General features: G+C 42.6%; 1 protein-coding gene across 1 annotated transcript in view; it reads left to right on the top strand.

The window, feature by feature from the left end:
- Positions 1-438: 438 nt before the first annotated feature.
- Positions 439-19,997, top strand: part of Pfas (phosphoribosylformylglycinamidine synthase) — a 35,813-nt gene continuing 16,254 nt past the window's right edge. Inside the window, exons 1-14 of the mRNA XM_080269516.1 lie at positions 439-506; positions 1,686-1,838; positions 2,385-2,558; positions 3,008-3,149; positions 4,087-4,237; positions 4,831-4,967; positions 7,043-7,161; positions 7,889-8,029; positions 9,336-9,448; positions 10,332-10,493; positions 12,291-12,398; positions 12,989-13,062; positions 15,658-15,811; positions 19,688-19,800. Coding sequence (XP_080125642.1) covers positions 1,702-1,838; positions 2,385-2,558; positions 3,008-3,149; positions 4,087-4,237; positions 4,831-4,967; positions 7,043-7,161; positions 7,889-8,029; positions 9,336-9,448; positions 10,332-10,493; positions 12,291-12,398; positions 12,989-13,062; positions 15,658-15,811; positions 19,688-19,800 — 1,725 coding nt within the window. The 5' untranslated portion in view covers positions 439-506; positions 1,686-1,701. The remainder of the gene's footprint in view (positions 507-1,685; positions 1,839-2,384; positions 2,559-3,007; positions 3,150-4,086; positions 4,238-4,830; positions 4,968-7,042; positions 7,162-7,888; positions 8,030-9,335; positions 9,449-10,331; positions 10,494-12,290; positions 12,399-12,988; positions 13,063-15,657; positions 15,812-19,687; positions 19,801-19,997) is intronic.

The following is a 19,997-nucleotide window of genomic DNA, read 5'->3' as shown; positions in this document are numbered from 1 at the left end:
GGGGGAAGACGGGAGGTAGAGACAGGGGGAAGAAGGGGAGGTAGAGGCAGGGGGAGGAAGGGGAGGTAGAGACGGGGAAGACGGGGAGGTAGAGGCAGGGGGAAGACGGGGAGGTGGGGGTCATTGGGGCCAGACAGACAGGCTCCTCACAAAACTGCCAAGTCAGCGATTTTTCCGCTAGATACGCAGATCCTCATTTGCATTTAGTGTCAGTTTTCAGTCCTTAGTAAAAAGAAATCTTAGCATTGTCCCACAGTTTTTTTTTTTTTACAAAGTTCATGCGCATTTTAGAGCTTTAACATTTTACTCACAATTTTCTGAACTCATTCTTTTGTGTGCTTAATGTGATCTAAGAGAAAGTTTAGCTCACTAGCGGATTTAGATCTGGTAACTCTGCTGGCCGACCTTGGATTAGTGGTGCCCAGACCGGCATCAGGGAAGGAGGCGTTGGCGCCCGGCTGACCGCTAGCATCGTCACTGTACCACTACATCCCAAGATAGTTAAGGTAATATTCACTGTTCGTGCTTTCCTTTAGGGATGCGTACAATAAGGGGATTAGATATTGTAGTAGCTTCCCAATATCCAGTGAACACTATCGCGAACTCGTATCATAACGGGACGAGCATAATCCAGTTTAGGGCTGCTTATACGTAGAAGTCTTACATATCTTCAAACAAAACAAATGTCAGATTCCCTCTCTGTTTTGCTTCAGTGGTTACAAGGCTATTGTTCAAGCTGACATGGTGTACTTGTGTGCTCTGTGTACGGTCAAGCTTCACCATCCCTTCCTAAGATGCCCCTAACTTTCCTAGAGGAGACTGTAATGTCTTTTGAGTAGATCAATGCCTGTTTTATTTTTCTTGTTAAGAGGTAGTGAGAAAAATATCGGGATGCTGAAGGTACTATATCTATCTATATATCCATATCTATATATTTCTCTCTCTCTCTCTCTCTAGATACATACCGGTATCTATATATATCTATCTATAGATATAGATATCTATCTATCTCTATCTATATCTGGATGTTGAAGGGAAAAAAATATTGGGATGCTGAAACTATTAATTACAAGCTTTATGATGAAGGCTTTGTAGGTCTGTGTTGTAGGAGCTGTGATGGTCTGGTGGGTAGCGTACTTATCTCGTGATGAGCGAGCCCCGACTCTAGGGTTCGATCCCAAGCCCTGCGGACATAGGTGTAGTGGGTTTGGGTGTATGGTGTGTGTGTGTATATGGTAGGTATTTGGGTGTGGGTGTATGGCAGGTATGTGGGTGTATGGAAGGTATGTGGGTGTGGGTATATGGTAGGTATGTGGGTGTGGGTATGTGGTAGGTATGTGGGTGTGGGTATGTGGTAGGTATGTGGATGTTTGTGTATGGTAGGTGAGGTGGGTATGAGTGTGTGGCAGGAGGTGTGGTGGATGTGCGTGTACGGTAGGTATGGTGGGTATGGGTGTATGATAGGTATGGTTGATGCGTGGTTGTGGTGGGTGTGGGTGTATGGCTGGTGTGTTCGAGTGTAACGTAGATGTGGGTGTGTAGTCGGAGAAGGAGGGTGACAGGAGTACACCAAATAAAACATCTTTCTGTAATTTCCAAGGAGAGGTTCGCATTTATTCGCAAAATTACCAGATGGAGGTAATAAGCGAGTGTCTGTTACCATTTTATCTTTTGCCTTTTGTCAGGAGGGCGAGGCTTGAGATGGGCGTGGTGCGTGTGTACCGTGAGGGCGGGGGCGGTGTGGGTGAGGAGCAGCTACTGAAAAAGCTACAAAAAGTGTGTCCAGCCCTCACCTCGTTACAGCAGGAGACATGCTACTATATACTCGCTAAACCCCAGTGAGTGTACATTATCCACATTCACGTATTCTGTGTCATAGGAGCAATACAACGCACTATTGAGATCACAGAGGGGATTTTGCTGATGCCCTACACTTTACACCAGAAAACTTGATGTAACTCCATACTACATCCTCGTGTGGGTGTGTGTGTGTGTGTGTGTGTGTGTGACACACACACACACACACACACACACACACACACACACACACACAGTTACAGACAGACAGACAGGCAGATAGAGACATGCAAAAATACACACACAGTTACAGACAGACAGACAGGCAGATAGAGACATGCAAAAATACATAAAGACACAAACACAGACAGACAGACAGGCAAGCACACACACACACACACACACACACACACACACACACACACACACACACACACACACACACACACAAGCTGAAACTAAGAGTGATTTACTAATTAACTAACCAGCAAATTAAAGGGAGTCATTGAAAAGAGAAAAGCTGCACCATTTTCCCCATACAATGTCTTACCATAACTCACCAACCCAGTCACACTTTATCATGGCAGGGATGATGATGGCAGCAGCGAGGAGAGTGTGGCAAGTGTGCTAGGCGGTGAGGGGGCATGCAAGCTGTGGGGCCTCTTGGGTGATCTGTGGCTGCCTGAGTCTGGCCTCCACACCACGCCACAACTCAGCATCCAGCACACAGACTCACAGATCCTTGTTGAGATTGGTCCTAGGTCAGTCTCTATGTATTCTTAATTTAACTTCTTTGCTGTCATAGCTGAACTCTAATGATCAACCTGTATGAGTAGTACAGTGAGGGACAAAAGTTTGTTAATATTTTACCTCTTCTGCTTGTCACTTTTGCCTACTGGTTAAGATTGAAAAGCTTAGAAGAGGTGTGTTATTCTTTCCATCTCACAGATGAGTATGGTATGATGTGTTCAGTAGCACAGTGACATACGTGCCCTGAGTGTGACCATAAATTACTGTGAAAAATTATCTAGATACTGTAGATAGATAGATAGAATAATTAGGGGATTGCACTACTTTGCAATTTAGGGTTTAAGCATATGTCCCTCAGTCTTCTACTATCCACTTTCAGATAAATTAGTCAGGCATCATGTGGAATAGAGTAGTGAAGTTGTTTTGACCATGAAAGGGCTGACAGGACTCTCCTACCCAGGCTAAGCTTCACAACAGCCTGGAGTACCAATGCTGTGAGTGTGTGTCATGCTGCAGGCCTTCAGAACGTCACCCGTCTTGAGAGGGCACAACGTTATCTCCTCACCCTCTCGTCCACACCAAAGCCAGGCATCAGGGCAAAGGTATTAGACTCATTTCACTTTAACTTGGTTTAAAATTGCCATCTCTCCTTCCTGAATGCTGAGTTGTCTACGTTGCCTCCTCTCCCTCTGCACTACATCAGAGCCAAGATTTGGGGCAAAGGTTAAGCTACTCAAGCTTGAAATTTTAATTAAGACTGTCTATCCGCTTATCTGTCAGTTGATCTCTCAGTCAATAAAGCAAGCAGTGTATGTCTATCTGTCTGTTTATCTGTCTACCTATCTTTCTTTCTGTCTGTGTGCCTGCCTGCCTGTTTGTCTGTAGAAAGACACATTAATCCCGGCAGGGGTGGGTACAAACAACTTTCCTTCATGTCACTGTCTTCTGCCATCAGGCTCCCCTTTCTCCAGCTCACAGCACTCCCTCATTCTTATATCTCTTCACTCCATCCCTACATCTCCTCCGTGACATTCCTCTCCTCTCGCAACTCAACCTCACTCGCATACACGCACTTAAATGGAGCTGATTATTTCTTCAGGCAGTTCTCTTTACAAGTCAGGAATATTGTCCAAAATGAATCACACTCTTGTACACATGAAAAAAAAAAAGAAAAAAAAAAGTTCTTGCAGTGGGTACTGCTGTATATCCTCTGTGATTTGTCAGGTTGAATGGCAAAATGATATTCCAAAAGCAAAAATATGACTCTAGACATAGGTTTTAACAGCTTGTTCCCCCTAGGCCCAGTAGTTCTATGTGTCACACACCTTCACATGTCACCACTTTGGCACTAATACTCAGTGTTCATATTGAATACATGTAGAACTGTTTTAGTCACGACAGGTGCATAAGTTTTAGCAGGGTGTTTTTATGATGCTGGTGGGCCATGTGGAAGATCAGTAAAGTCTGTCTGATCTAAATTAAATGAAATGGCCTGTATGTGTTAATTGTAGGGTTATGCATTTCTAACCCCATTCACAGTTGGTAGCTGCCCTGCATGACCCAATGACAGAGCAGGAATATGCTACGCCCCTGGAGAGCTTTGCGCAGAATGTGAAGCCTCAAGAGTGGAGAGAGGTGGATGTGCTGGGGAAGGGAAGGAAGGCACTGCAGGAGGCCAACAAAGAGATGGGTGGGTTGGTTCAGAGGAATGGAAGTGGTTTTCATTTAACTTCATGGATAATATTCTAAGTGGCTTGGAGATTTCGTAGCATCTCTTCTTTAGCAGGTTATTCAGCACCTTGCACTTCAGTGAACTTTTTGTTATTGATGCCAAGGATGCCAATATTATAATGATATTACTGTAATAACATGGAAGAGAGTGCCACCATGTAATAAGTAAAATAAGCCTCTAAGAAAGAAGTGCTATAAAGTCTCTTGTGCAATGTTGAATATGACCCTATAAACGATTGAAAGAATTGTCCTTCCATCAATCAACCCATTGCTGCCTTTTTATTAGGAGTGTAGGGACCAGAGATGAGGTGAATAAGTGTAGACACTTGAGGGAAGGTTGACCAGTTATTCATCCCTCGGCAGCACTGCATGACCAGTTAACCTCAATCATCTCTTTAATTAAGACCCATAAAGGCCAAGTCCAGTTAACATCTTGATTCTCTCTTTTGTTCAGATTTTTTTTTTTTTTTTTAAGGCTTTCAGCTTCTGATTCTTTCTTTTTTCTTTTTTTGTACATTGCTGCTGCTGATGATGATGATTTTGCTGCTGCAGGTCTGGCATTTGATGAGTGGGATGTGGAGTACTACACAGATGTGTTTGTGAGCAAAGTGCAGCGAAACCCCACGACTGTTGAGCTGTTTGACCTTGCCCAGTCCAACTCAGAGCACTCACGACACTGGTTCTTTAAGGTGGGTACTTGTTACTGGCCTAATATATATCAATGTAGCATCTATCTGCCTACCTACCTGCCTACATTGGACTTGCCTCAATGCCACCCTGTCCTCTGCCATCAGGTTGTCCTTCCTCCAACTTTCTCTACCATCGTTCATAATACTTCTCCATCTCATCTCTCCATCTCATCCATGGTCTCCCCCTCCATCTCACACACATACACTTTTCTAATCAGTCTCTCATTGTCAGTTCTCTCTACATTACCAAACCATTTCAAGATACAGATCTTATGTTTTTCACAACATCCGCAGCAACACCACAGTGCTCCTTCACTTCCTCATTTGCATGCCTTTCCCTGCCATTTGTAAATGGATGTGCTAGAAAGTGCTAGCAGGGGTACCATGAGATAATTACCTATGCAAGCAAATGGGGAGTGGGAGATTGACCAAGGGAGTGTACAGTATGTGAGTGAAGTGGAGCATTAAGGGGGAAAAGGAGACCAAGAGTGAGATAGAAGGACTGAGTGGAGAGGGAGACCAAGAGCGAGTTGGGGGGACCAAGTGGAGAGGTGTATGAATAAGGGTGGTGTGGGGTGGAAATAGGGCAGCATGATGGCAGAAAAGGTGATATGGGGGTGATTTGTTCATGGCCAACTCCTCCTGGATTAAGGCATCTAGCTGTAGACAGACTGATAGATAGATAGAGAGATGGACAGAGATAGACTGACATAGATACGGGTGAATAGTGATAGGTATAGAGATAGATGGATACACCTTTAATGGCCTGTGGTCTAGAATTTACCCTCCACTCCTCTGCCTACCTACTCCCTTCTTTCCACTCACCTTTGATGATCTTGGAGAATGTTTTAGTCTATTCTGCAATACCTCAGTCCTCCCACCCTGTCTCACCCACTTCTCTCACTCCTCCCCCTGTCCTACTGTGTCTCACCCACCCCACCCCACCATCCCACCTTGTCCCATTCCACCATCCCACCTTGTCCCATCCCACCATCCCACCCTATCCCATCCACTTCTCCCAACCCACCCCACTCCACCTCCCACCCTGTACCACTCACTTTTATGCTGACCCATTCACTCTTCTCACCCACCCCATCAGTGAATTGACTCCCTATCTCCTTCCATCCTGATGTAATATAAAATGAAATGAATTGAATGAATGTATTAGTGAGTGAGTGAATGAATGAGTATACAATAAAAGGATACAAAATGACCTGAACAAGCCAGAACATACTTAACTGGGCCTGAATGGACATAATGGAACCCAGTTGACATAATGGGTATAAATGGACATGCCCATTGGCTTCAAATTACCAGTTTTGTATTTTATGGCTAATGTCATAGATTTTTACTATGCTTAAGAGAAACCTTGGACATGAAAAATACTAAAACTCATCACAATTGAATTTTTGACAGCAGATAAACAGCACAGTATTTTATTTAAGTTTGCAAAGGACAATTTTGTTCAGCTCGTGCAAATTCTACGCAGCAAAAGGGTGGCATGATGTGCCTGAATAAACTTCATGTTATTTGTGTTGACCACTGGAGTAACTGGTTGATGTTTTGGTTGGCTTGTTCAACTGATGGCAGCTTTCAGTGTTGTCCAATCTCCAGCAGCATCGCTGTTCAATCCTATAATGATGAGATAAATAATGAGGATATTTTTTTGCACTGTGCCCAACAGATTCACATTCTTAAATATTTTCACCCAATTTTCATGGTCCATTCTCTTTGTGCCCAAGCCACCTTAACATCCCTCACTCCAGTACAGCAACCTTGCCTGTATTGTATACAAAGTTTGGAGTTTCTAGGAACTTGAAACCTATAAGGTGATGGAGGATTTGGTAGGAGTCTAACTAGAATGCATTTGTTCTAAACTGACAATGGTCCCTAACCCCTTTCAGCTCAGTTGACATCCATGAGTAGTCAGACTTTAGGATTGATTTGACTTGTGACCAAAGAGACTGATTTCTACCTCATGACTAAGGATCATCAAATTTCATGGTACCTTGACTTTGTAAGTTACCCACTTTTGGAGGGTGAAAACAAACTGACTACAATGTTGTTGTATGCAGGGCCGATACACAGTGGATGGGGAGAAGCTTGAGGAGTCATTGCTTAGTATGGTACAAGCCACCAACACCTCTGACACCACCAACACCAACAATGTCATCGCCTTCTCAGATAATTCCAGGTTAGTGTGGGTTATGTTTTGCTGCTGTTGTGGCACCAAGCTGACCTGGACATGAATCAGTGGACTGAATGCTAAAATTTTCCTCCTCCTACAGTCTGGCATCCTTCACTGTGGGGTTAGGGAAGGTATTGAGAGTTTTTTTTTCTATAGCTGGTCAATGGGGCCACCTGGTTATGTTGGTGCTACCACTTGGAAGTGTCTCTCTCCAGTCCCAGAGGCTGGATATAAGAGAAAATGGTGTGGTGATTTTATATATCACACTCCTAGTCCATAGCTCCCCTACAAACTTGGAACTTGGTCAATACTAACAAGACTATTACCCTCAAGTTCATTTCCAGGTCAGCACTAGTCTTGCTTGTGGGTTGGGTATCTTAGAAAATGTTGCATTGATCTGTTTTGTGGTCACTGTTAACCAAGATGACATTAGCCAGTTTTGCATGTCACATCTGGTATGTTTATGTGTGAAAAAAATAATTCACTTTGATTACTTTCCTTGTTTCTGCATCTCTAGTAATAACTCCTGTATAATGTTTGGATGCAAAGTCTGTCTTCAGATGTGAATACCTGATATAGGTAATTAAACACAGTTAACAAGTATATTCTCTGATGGAGTTAAATAAAATATGGTAGGCACAGTTTAATGATACTAGAAGATGATAGTATCAGTGATGATAATGTGGTTAATTTCACAACTACATTAGCCCAGCATCTCTTACCTCCTCCTCAGTGGTATTGAGGGGTGGGAGACACCTGTCCTGTTGCCCTCTGACCCTACCAAGGCCTCAGAGATCAATGTTCAGCCTCGTCTTCGTCACATAATATTCACAGCGGAGACTCACAACTTTCCCACAGGTGTTGCCCCCTTCAGGTGAGTTGAACTATCCCACTGAGTAGAGTGAATAGAGAGTTAGACTGTGACTGTAGTGTGTTTACTCTGACCTGAAAACGATCCCAAAACTCTTTCAGCATAGTTGATGGATAGGTGTAGTCAGATTAAAAGGTGAATTTAACCAGTAGCCAAGGAGAATCATGTTTACCTTATAGCTAAAGCTCATGGAATTTCATGCAACCATAACACTACAGTATTTATGTTATGTTAGTGGCCTAGTTCTGTCAGGTGAAAATACACTGTCTATAGGGGACTGTATATTAATGAGGTGGATGGAGAGAAGAGGAGAGAGAGATTGATGTTGAAGTGGAGGGATGGGGTAGAAAGTTAAATATGAATCAGAATTGTTTGGGATGTATGAAGGACAGCCTGATAACAACAGTTAGTGTGATGTGCAGGTGATTTGTTTGTGACCACCCCCTCGGGAATTAAAGCATTTGGCTATAGATAGGTAGAAAGATAATTGAATACATTTATGAGTGAATGGTTATGTCTGTGAGGTGTAGTCAGGATTCCAGGGGCTTGAATGATGAGAGAAAGAATATATAGTCCATTTCATTGGGCTTACAGTCAATTAGTTGTCCCTGTGCAATAGAGTATCATGTGTTTCTCTTTTCTTGCTTTTCGGACCCAGTCTTATCCCAACTTCAAATGGGAGAAAGGTTCATGTGATGATATTGATGATGAAAATAAATATGGCTTAAGGTGAATATGGATAATGATGATGATAGTAGTTTCTGGTTTTGTGTTTGTTTTTTCGCTTGTGTGTTTGGTTGTGTTTGCATTTGTCTTTTTTTATTATATTTTTTGTGAGTGTGATATTATTCCTCTTGATTCATTTGTTGATCCTCTTTCAGTCAGTAAAACCATGGGATTGTATTCCATATTCCATCAGGTGATTTTATTCAGTTGAGAGTGAGTCATAGGGGCCTGAGAGGGTTTATATTATCACCATTAACACATGATTAGGACAAAGGTAGAATTCTGCTCCAGTACTGTAATATTAAATTACTTTTTAGCTGGGAGTGAATCATCAGAGCTTGAAAATGCTATTATTGTTACCATATATTCCCTTATGGTCAGTACAACTTTAGTATATTATTCCAGCCAATGTTAGACAATTTTTTTTTTTTTTCCCCCCACAGAGCAAGTCATAGGATTCATAGAGTGTTAAGACTGTCATTATTTACTTTCTCTTGATCAGTTCAACTCTAGTACTGTATTTTATTCAGCAGAGAATGTGTCATAGGAGCAAGGGTGAATTAACTTCTCTCTCTCCCAACAGCGGAGCAACGACAGGCACTGGAGGACGTATCCGTGATGTGCAGGCAGCGGGGCGGGGTGGTCATGTTGTGGCTGGGACTGCTGGGTACTGTTTTGGCAACCTGCTCATACCAGGTACCACATATATTTTCTTGAGCTTAAGCCAGTAAATCTGACATAATATTTTTTAGCTATAATCTTGATCATTCCAGACATTTATATAAAACTTGGGAGAGACTCACCTGTAGTGATGTGGTTGATGATGTCTGTTTAATTCCTCTAGCTTATAAAGATTCTCATAAGCTGAATTAAAGGCTCTGAAAGTTGCAGGTTTAAAATAAGTATTGTACTAGAACACTGAAGTGAAATGATTAACTCATGTATAAGATTGCCTATTTGTACTTTGTTTTCACTCCTAAAGCTCCAGATTCTGTACAGTAGACCGAGACAAAAGTTTGCCCAATATACTGTACCACTGCATCTAATTCACATTCAGGCTATGTCCATCACCTTTTCCCCTGGTGTATATCAAGCTGAATTATATCTAGCTATCTATGAGCAGAGAAGCATACCAGGCCTCTCTCAACTGAGGAATATTAGCCAGCAGATGAATGTGAGAAGCAGAAGAGGTGAAATATTTGCAGAACATTTGTCTTGACAGTACATAGTCACAATCCTGAGATGTTCTTGTTGTGTTCTCAGGTTCATCTGTTTTGTGAACCCAATAGACTGCAGGCTATAGCTACCTTCCTCCTCCATTCACCTATACTCCATTCAGGGAAGAGATGGAGTGAGAAAAGTATGCATATCCAGGCAGAGGAGCCACTACCTTCCTCCTCCATTCACCCATACTCCATTCAGGGAAGAGATGGAGTTGAGAAAAGTATGCATATCCAGGCAGAGGAGCCACTCATTGTTGGTACGGTACTACCACAGGAAGGCATCCATCTCCATCACCTTGAGATTTTATAGAACTGCTGACCACAATATAACCCTGATGATGTATCTTGTCCAACAGGTTATGAGCAGCCATGGGAAGCTACAGATTTCCACTACCCTGCCAACTTTGCTCCACCCCTAGAAGTTGCCATTCAGGCCTCCAATGGTGCCTCAGACTATGGTAACAAGTTCGGCGAACCGGTTATTGCGGGTTTTGCCCGGTCTTTTGGTCTTCTCATGGGTGAGTGAGATGAAATTGTAGGATGAAATGTGATGCTTATTGGCAAGATACAGCAATTCAGTTTAGAACAACATAGGGTAGAGTTGCCTCTGGCCTGTATGAGGTGATGTAGCATACAGATCCACTAAAATCACTCTGTATGGAGTGATGCAAATAAAGCCAGTAGTTCTGGCAGAGCTGTGGAAGCATTGATCAGCTTACTACATGATTTGTGTCTACTTCCCCCACATCATAGTAGGGGGTAAGTGCTTCGTTCATCTCCCCCTGATGAAATTTTTTTGTCATGGCTGTAGATTTATATTCCTCATTTCTGTAAATAACTGTCAGCCATGGTGACATGGAAAAGGATGGTGAATATTAGTGATGTGACACAAGCAAGTACAAAAGTTGTGGCATTGTTTATAGTGTAGCAATGTAATATATGTCTTACCCCTACTATTGGTCCATCCATCCATCCATCATCCAATCCTACATTGCCCCACGAGGAGCGAAGGAGTGCTGGGGCTTGGCAACTTGGTCCTAACATTTAAGATGAGAGAGACCAGCCTCACTTATCTGTGAGTGGCATTACGTGAGCAGTTAACCCCAACCACTCCTTGGATATAAACCTTCACTGGCTCAATTCGATTGGAACGCTTTAATTACCCACTAAACCACCAGGCGCCATAATTTGGTTATATAGTTACCGCCCAGCGTAGTAAATGGTTTCCTGGTGTGCAGGAAACCATTTGGCTTGTCACTCAGTGTTAGAGTCACCCACAGGCAGAAAGAAGAAGAAAGAATGAGGGAAAGAAAGATGAGGGAGTGTAAAGTCACCTGCAGGTAGAAGGATGAGGAAAGAATGAAGGAAAAAAAGACAGAAGAGAATGGAAGGAAAGAAGGAGGGAGGAGAGGAAAGGGTAGACACCCAAGAGCAGCACTACATCACCTTATTTATTTAAAATTGATGTACTGAAGTGCACTAAAATGCATGAATAAAATCTACAAGGGAAGGGAAGGAAGAGTTAAAAAAGAAAAAAAAAGAAAAATGACAATGGGCTGGGGAAAAGAGAGGTCAAAGCAACTCATCTGGTAAAGAGGAAGACTGTTGTGAATGATAACCCTTATTTTGGGTTCAGCAATAAGTCAGGCAGAAAGGACACCTTTGTGTTCCCACTGATTGCAGAGAAGGGAGTAATTACAGGAAGAAAAGTGAAACAAGTTTTCCTGACACCTACCAGATGAACCACCAAAAGACTTGGTAGGTTAATGACTTTTCCTGTCACTTTTTCTCAGTTCAGTATGATTTAGGGACACGATTTTCCTTCTGTTTTTTCCCATCAAATGTAGGATATATTTCCATTGATTAATGTGCCTATGTGTTTGCTTAATAGTGCTTTGGTGGTGCCTTGGAGTCTGTTTGGACCATCACCTCCAAGTGAAGGTACATATAAAATGCACCTCTTTTTTTTTTTTTTTTTTTCAGTACGTTGCAAATATTACATTTACCTCACTTGTAGGTCTAAAGAGGGGCACCTAAAACAGGTTTTGTTGACAGTTATTTTTAATTAATCATTTTTCAGATTTTATACAATTCTGTATTTTTCGAGTACTATCCAAGGCAACCTCACCGTACAAGTAAACCTCAGTTAAAGCTGCTTCATGTAAAGCTAAAAATTCATAAAACTTTCTCTCCAACCAGCAGATTTTCCATTTACCCAGATATACTGTACTAGTTGTATTTAAAAGCTATGATTTTTGGAACACACCTCTTCCTTTAATAGACTTAATGTATTCAGTCGTATATGTTTGGTACAGGACAGGGAGACCAGGCAGAGCGACGGGAGTGGGTGAAACCTATTATGTTCAGTGGTGGAATGGGCACTCTTGATGCTTTCATGGTCAAGAAATGTTCACCACAGACAGGTAAGAAGGCCAGTTGTTGAAGTGATCTAAAAAAACAAAATATAATCTTTAAAGTTTGTGCTTTATAATGGCTGTACAATGGGCATGAGGCAGAAATTTTAGAGATAGTTTTTTTATATGGTTGTCATTTAGAAATGCTTTACAAATGACAGAAGTTTATACATGTTTACACTTTGAGCTTTGAAACCATTGATATGCTTAGATGTAACCTTTATACATAGAAGCCGTTCATCATGCAACCCATATATCAGAGCCAGGACATGACGTGATGCTGTCTGGTGGGTCAAAGGTAGAGTCTTGTGTTTGCATATTGCTCAATATTATTATTTTATGTAGGAGAGGATGGGAGATCACAACTGGGTGCAGAAAGTGAGAAGTGTTAACGTTGGGGATAGAGCTGCAAGAGGCAGACTGAAAAAGACCTGGGACGAGGCAATAGAGTGTGACCTCAGGGATATGAGACTGAGTAGGGAGGCTGCCAGAGATTGAGCAGTATGGAGAGCCATCATTAGGTGACCGTGGCTGATGCAGAAAGCATGCTGGGGCCTTCATAAATGAAACAAAATGAACCTGCATGAATATTTTTCCAGGTGATCAGGTGGTGAAGGTGGGCGGCCCTGTGTATAGGATAGGTGTTGGGGGTGGTGCTGCATCTTCTGTCCAGGTAAGCTGTAAGACTGTACTAACACTGCCTTATAGATATTGCTGTTACTTGTCTACCAGAATTTTTTAGTAACTTGAATTCAGAATAACAGAGCAGGTAACTTGGCTTCGCGTAACAGAACAAGTATTTCATGCTGCTTCAACCAAGTACAGTGAACAAAGGTGCTGGAAAGTACATCATCAGGTAGTGGCACAAGCATAACCAGGCAATTCTGCTGCTTGGTTATACAAACATCCCTCAGCTACCACTTTATCTTCTGAATGGAGGTGATGGGTCACAGGAAAAGGGCAACTTCAGTCTGCATTCCACCCGGTTCATCTCCCATTGAACCTGGGGTCATAACAACAGCAATATACCAACAAGGTAACATTAATTTCTGTTGTCCTATGTACCACAATTGTGGTTTTTCAAAACTTGGTATGTGAAGTTGTATATACTACAGTTGTAGAAAGGACAGAAAACACTGGAGAGCTGTAACCCTACCTCTTTAATGATGTAAATGGTACCTAACCAGTGGAGATCAGGTGGTGGGAGGTATGATCTGGCCCCCCCTCTCCGGGTGTGGTAAGGGACCTGCGCCCCCATGCCATCTCTCCACCTCCCTCTGCCCCAGTGGATTCTGCCATCCGAGTCCCCTCTCACTCAAACTGTCCCCCATACCACCTCTAGACCATATTGGGTGTGTGTATCAGCCACACTCACTCCCACCTGAGACCCACCACACCCCCTCCCCCTCCCTATCCCCTCTTTGTCCATTGGGTATGGTAAAGTCCTAATACCGACGATCGTAGACAGGCTGAATACTGTATACAGGTACAGTGGGCTCGCACAGTGCGCGAGAGATTGGGTGGTGCACGAGCTTGCGCACTGGGAATTCGCGTACTAGGAATACATAATCTTATGGGAATAATTACATATGGGCGGTAGCCCCTCATACCTGGACATTTTTTGGCCCTTAGAGACATAATAAAGGTCATATGTTTCAGACATTGTACTAAAGCTATAGCTACAATAACAAAAATATGGGTAGTCACCTTAACAACAGTAGACAACAGGCCTGATGACCTTAAATAACAGGGGTTCTGAGGTGCGGCAAACTTACAGCGCCACACTCCCCACCGCACCAACACTTCCCTCTGCAGACTCCTCTTGATCACCTTCCCCAGGAGCATCAAAGTCACTCACTTCGGCCATAAACCCTTCAAAGTCCAATGCTGACACTTCTGACATTGCATCCTCTTCATCCTCAACAGGAACAGGAGCAGACGATGTCGATGGTTCCGCTATTTCACCAACTTGAGCCCGCTGTGTGTAGCTTGTTATGAGCGTCTGTCTTCTCCTGTTTATTTCTTCCCTGTGCCTGTCTGTGTAGAAACGGAAGAGTTTGTCGATACCAACCAGAAGTTCCTCCATTCTTAGGTTGCTCACTTCCTGTTCCTTCACCTCTTCCTTGAGCTTATCTACGGCAGCAAGGATCTTGCTAATGTTTGACATACACAGCTCAGTCCTGCCTTCCATCACGCTAGGCTGCTCAACTTGACTCTGTCTGGCGCATCAACGTGACGACACGTGTCGCACTCTGTGAGGGGTGGTCGCGCACTAGTAGAAAATGGCATTTTTGAGCCACTCCTTGCCTCTGCCTCGCGTTCTGTGCAGTAAACTCGCGCATTAAAGGTTTTTTTGTTATGATTTTTGGTCACTCGTGCACAAGGCGAATTGTGCACTGCGGTGACGCGCACTGTGCGAGCCCACTGTATATTATTTTGCTTTTTTGTTTTGTTTTTTTTACTTTAATGCTCATTTCTTCAACTTGTTTCATGCCTACGCACATAATTCATATCAATTTTAGTTGTTATTTGGCAAAAATAATGTATTTTCCAAAATTTTCCTATTTATGTTCTTACTGTGAGGGGTGACTTTTTATCGTTGACGGTTGATAGTGGGGTAACCATTAGACATATGAGAGTGAAATATACATTTTCAGGTGTGTAAATTCAAGCTCTTGAAATCTATGAGACCAAAATTTACCTTGGTGAAAATTGAAAAATCAGACCCTTTTTTGCTGTTCCTGAGGTAGGCAGGGTTGACGATTTGCAGTCTTTAGGAGTTAATCAGAAGTTTCATGTCATCTTTCTTTATGCTAAAAATTTGGGATTGCTGATATACCATACTTTACTTTAATAAGTGATAGCTTAAAGAATAATAAACATATGTGGATTAAAATATAATGTTCAATAAAATATATCATCATTCTTCATCCTGCGACATGGAATGTAAAACAAATACAGTAAGTATTTCAGATACTTGAAGTGTGAGTGAATGGATGTATGGCTCATGTCTCTGCTCACTCTGGTGACAGATTCACCTGGTTTTGTGCTTTTCTGTTGTATCTAGATCTTGTTCATGTTGTTGGCCATTGTGGAAACTAGGGTTTATTTTGATGATGATGATGGTAATTGTAAACTGAGATGAATATGGCTGGAGATGAAGATGATGTCAGGTGATAATGATGTTATGGTGGATATGAAGATAATGATAGATGATGATGATGATGATGATGATGGTGGTAATGACAAGTTACCTCTTATCTTTCAGGTTCAGGGTGATAATGAGGTAAGCAGAGACTTAGGCGCTGTTCAGAGAGGTGATGCCGAGATGGAACAAAAGATGAACAGAGTGATACGAGGATGTCTGGAGATGGCCGCCAACCCCATCTTAACCTTGCATGACCAGGGAGCAGGTGGCAATGGTTAGTCATGCATTCTTGGATTTGATATGGCTGCTTTCTTATTCTTTTTATTGCCATCTTTTCTTCTTCTTTTTCTCATGTCTTTTCTGTTCTTTACCTTCATGTTTTACCATCTCCATTTTATCTTTTGTCTTTATTTTTTTGTTCATTTCTATATTTTAGTGTTATCTCTATCATATCATTGTTTGCCACGTGGCAGACCCAAGTTCAGTTATCAGATGGTATGAAAAAAGTAGTAAAATACGTGCCACACCAGAATCGACCCACAGCTATTAAGAGTCTAAAATGCTGTTTACCATCTTTAAGGTGAGTTAGTGATCATGACTCTGGCAGTGTCTTAAAAATGATGCAAATGAGGTAAGTATTTTGTAGGGGGGTTTTTCAAGAATACTCCCCCAGTATCCCTGCTTGTCGTAAAAGGCGACTAAAAGGGTTGGCGGATGGTTAGTGCCCCTCCCCGGAAAACAACTAACTAAAAAAACAAACAAGAAGCCTCGGACAAGGACTGACCAAACATTGACGACCAAGGACTGGACAAAGGACATTGCAATTGGAACTTGGAATGTAAGGGGAGCAAATGATGAGGTGAAAGAGAGAGAGATTGTCCAGGTGCTTGAGGATGCGAAAGTGGATGTATGTGGAATAACTGAAACAAAATGGAGAGGAGAAAGTGTGAGAGAATGGGAGTATGGATGGGGTATATGTGCAGGAGTAGGTGAGAATGAGAGGGCAAAGGAAGGAGTATGTATAGTTGTGAGTAAAAGATGGAAGAGGAGCATAAGACAGTATGGATCAGTTGGATCAAGGATTGTGTGGGTAAAGTTGAAAGTTGGAATACAAATGTGGGCGATTGTTTGTGTGTATGCGCCAACGCAAGATCGTGCTAGAAGAGTGAGAGAAGAGTTCTGGACAAATGTAGAAGTGTGCATGGAAAAGTTTGGAAGGAATGAGAGAGTGTTTTTGTTTGGTGATATGAATGGTAAAGTTGGGAATGTGAAGGTGGATGGAATAGTTGGTGAGTGGGGTGTGCCTGCTGAGGTAGATGAGAATGGGAGTGCGTTAGTGGACATTTGTGCTGGGGGGGGGGTTGGTGATAGCCAATACCATCTTCAGACATAAAATGATCCACAGGTATACATGGCGAGTGATGAGACGGGTGGGTGGTGAACTGAGTGAAAGGAAGGCAATGATTGATTATGTGTGTGTGGATGAAAGGACGCGAAGATGTATATTGGATGCAAGAGTTTATAGAGGTTGGGGGAGTGGACTTTCTGACCACTACTTGGTGGTGGCCAGAATTAAAGTTCAAGTAAGATGGAGGAATAGAAGAAGGGAAAGACGAGAGGAAGGAGTAGTTGCAAGGAGAGTGGAAAGGTTACAAGAGGATGGGAAAAAGGCAGAGTATAAGAGAGAAGTGGAGGAACGATTAGGCAAATATGAAGTGGAGCAGATGGGGGACATGGAAGGTGTGTGTAGAATATTTACAGAAGAAATATGTGCAGCATGTGATGTGGTGTGTGGAAGGAAGAGAAGACGGAGGGGGGTGCAAGGAACAGCGTGGTGGACTGAAGAGGTGAAACGGGCTGTGGCACAAAAGAAGAAAGCATACAATGAATGGATGAGAAATAGGGGCGTGGAAGAAGTTGAGAGGCGGAAGAGAGAGCTATATGTAGAAAGAAAGAGAGAGGTGAAAAGATTAGTAAGAGAGAGTAAGAAGAGAGTGGATGAGGAATTTGGAAGGAATTTGAGTGTAAAGTGGAGGGACTGTAAGAAAATGTTCTGGAAAGAGGTGAAAAGAGTAAGACAGGGTGGAAGTGAACTTAGCAGGGGAGTGAAAGGTAAAAATGGTAGATTACTAGTGGAGAAGGGAGAAAAAGTGAGCAGATGGAGAGAATACTTTAAGGAATTGTTGAACGTGGAGGATGGAAGTAATGCGAGTATAAGTGGCTGGGGAATGGCTGGGAGAAGGAGGGAGGTGAGAAGACAGGATGAAATCAGTAGGATAGAAGTTGTGGAAGCAATGAAGAAAGTTAAATCAGGGAAAGCCCCAGGAATTGATGGAGTGTGTGGTGAAATGCTGAAGCATGGGGGAGAGATAGTAGTTGAATGGATGTGGAATTTGTGCAGATTGGCCTGGAAGAAAGGTAGAGTCCCGGAGGATTGGAAGTCAGGTATAATTATTCCCTTGTACAAAGGAAAAGGGGAAAAAGAAGTGTGTGGTAATCATAGGGGCATTTGTCTTCTTAGTATAATAGGAAAAGTGTATGGTAGGATACTTATTGACAGAGTTAGAGAAAGAACAGAGAAATTAGTTGGAGAAGAACAGGGAGGCTTTAGGAAGGGAAGAGGTTGTGTAGATCAGATATTCATTCTCAGATCTTTAGTGGAAAAGTTTCTAGAGAAGGGAAAGAAGTTGTATGTGGCTTTCATGGATTTGGAGAAAGCATATGACAGGGTGGATAGACTAGGATTGTGGAAAGTGTTAAGAATATATGGAGTAGATGGGAAGTTGTTGAATGCTGTGAAGAGTATGTACTATGGTGCGAAGGCTGCAGTGCGTGTGGATGGTGAACTAAGTGAATTTTTCTCTTTGAAAGTTGGGTTGAAACAGGGATGTGTCATGTCTCCATGGTTGCTTAATCTGTACATGGATGGGGTAATAAAAGAGGTACAAGGTAGGGTAGTGGATGTTGGAGTGGCCCTGGTGAGAGAGGATAGTGTTTGGAAACTCCCTGTACTGTTGTTTGCAGATGATACTGTGTTGTTGAGTGAAGACAAAGGGGAGCTGCAAGGCTTGGTGGATGAGTTTGAGAGAGTGTGTAAGAAACTGAATCTGAAGGTGAATGTAGGGAAGAGTAAAGTGATGGTCTTTGAGAGATGTGAAGTCAGTGAATGTACAGCGAGGTTGGATGGTGAGGAATTGGAAAATGTGAGTACGTTTAAGTACTTGGGTAGTGTGATGAGTAAGGATGGAGGTTTGGAGGGTGAAGTGCTTGAAAGGGTACAGCAGGGAAGAAAGGTTGCTGGTTCTTTGAAAGCAGTGATAAGAAACAGGGAAGTGAGCATGGAAGTGAAAAAGTTACTACATGACAGTATTGTGATGCCAACTCTAACGTACGGAAGTGAAGCTTGGACGTTGTTGGAAGGACACAAGTCAAGAGTGAGAGCGGTGGAAATGAGTTATTTAAGAGGAGCCTGTGGAGTCACATGGAGAGACAGGCTGACGATTGAGGATATAAAGGAGCATTGTGGTGTTGATGTGGATGTGATAGGAAGCGTTATGAGGAACACACTGAGGTGGTTTGGCCATGTGGAGAGGATGGAGGGTGAAAGACTGACGAAGAGAGTGTATGTGAGTGAGGTGGAGGGGCAAAGAGGGAGGGGGAGGCTGAGGATGAGATGGAGAGATGGGGTGGAGAGGTATATGAGAGAGGGGGGTGTGAGTTGGGAGCAGGGGAGTGAAATGGCAGGGGACAGGGCGACTTGGAGGCGATTTGTTTGTGGCCACCCCAAACGGGATTGAGGCGTCTGGCAATAGATAGATAGATAGTACAGTCAGTCTTGAAAGTGATGCAAATGAAGCAATACTTTTGTCAGTTTTGTGGCACCTAATATCTGGAAGGTAATGCAAGTGAGTTGATTGTTTTTCAGTGGAAGCAAAAGGGTTAGGATTATGATGATGATGATGATGATGATGACAGTGATGATGATGATGATAATATGACAATGATGATGATGACAGTGATGATGATGACACTGATGTTGATGGTGACGACAGTGATGGTGGTGATGATGATGATGATGATGATGATGATTAGGCCAGCATCCTGAAGGCTGGGTAAATGTGGTAATCTATTTTTTTTTTTTCTGTGATAGCCAATGTTCTGAAGGAGCTACTAGAGGGTTCTGGTGGTGTGATCTTCCGTGACTCCTTCAGCATGGGGGACCCAACTCTTTCCACTTTGGAAGTGTGGGGCGCAGAGTATCAGGTACAGTATCATAATCATAAACTTTCTTGAGTAAAAAAAAATGTGAATATTGATTGCTTTTTGCAGTTTATTATTATCCATACTCATAAAGCTACCAAAAAATTTTGTAAACTACAGTGCATAATACTGTACCCATCACTGTGATGTTTCTTACCAGTTAAGGTTACACACACTGATAGCAGGTGCACATGGGTGGG

This window comes from Coenobita brevimanus, chromosome 34 (genome assembly GCF_032717465.1).
Source record: "Coenobita brevimanus isolate Jiangsu-jjx chromosome 34, ASM3271746v2, whole genome shotgun sequence".
Classification (NCBI taxonomy): domain Eukaryota; kingdom Metazoa; phylum Arthropoda; class Malacostraca; order Decapoda; family Coenobitidae; genus Coenobita; species Coenobita brevimanus.
Note: the sequence above shows the minus strand (reverse complement) of the source record. Positions and strands in the feature narration are given on the sequence as shown.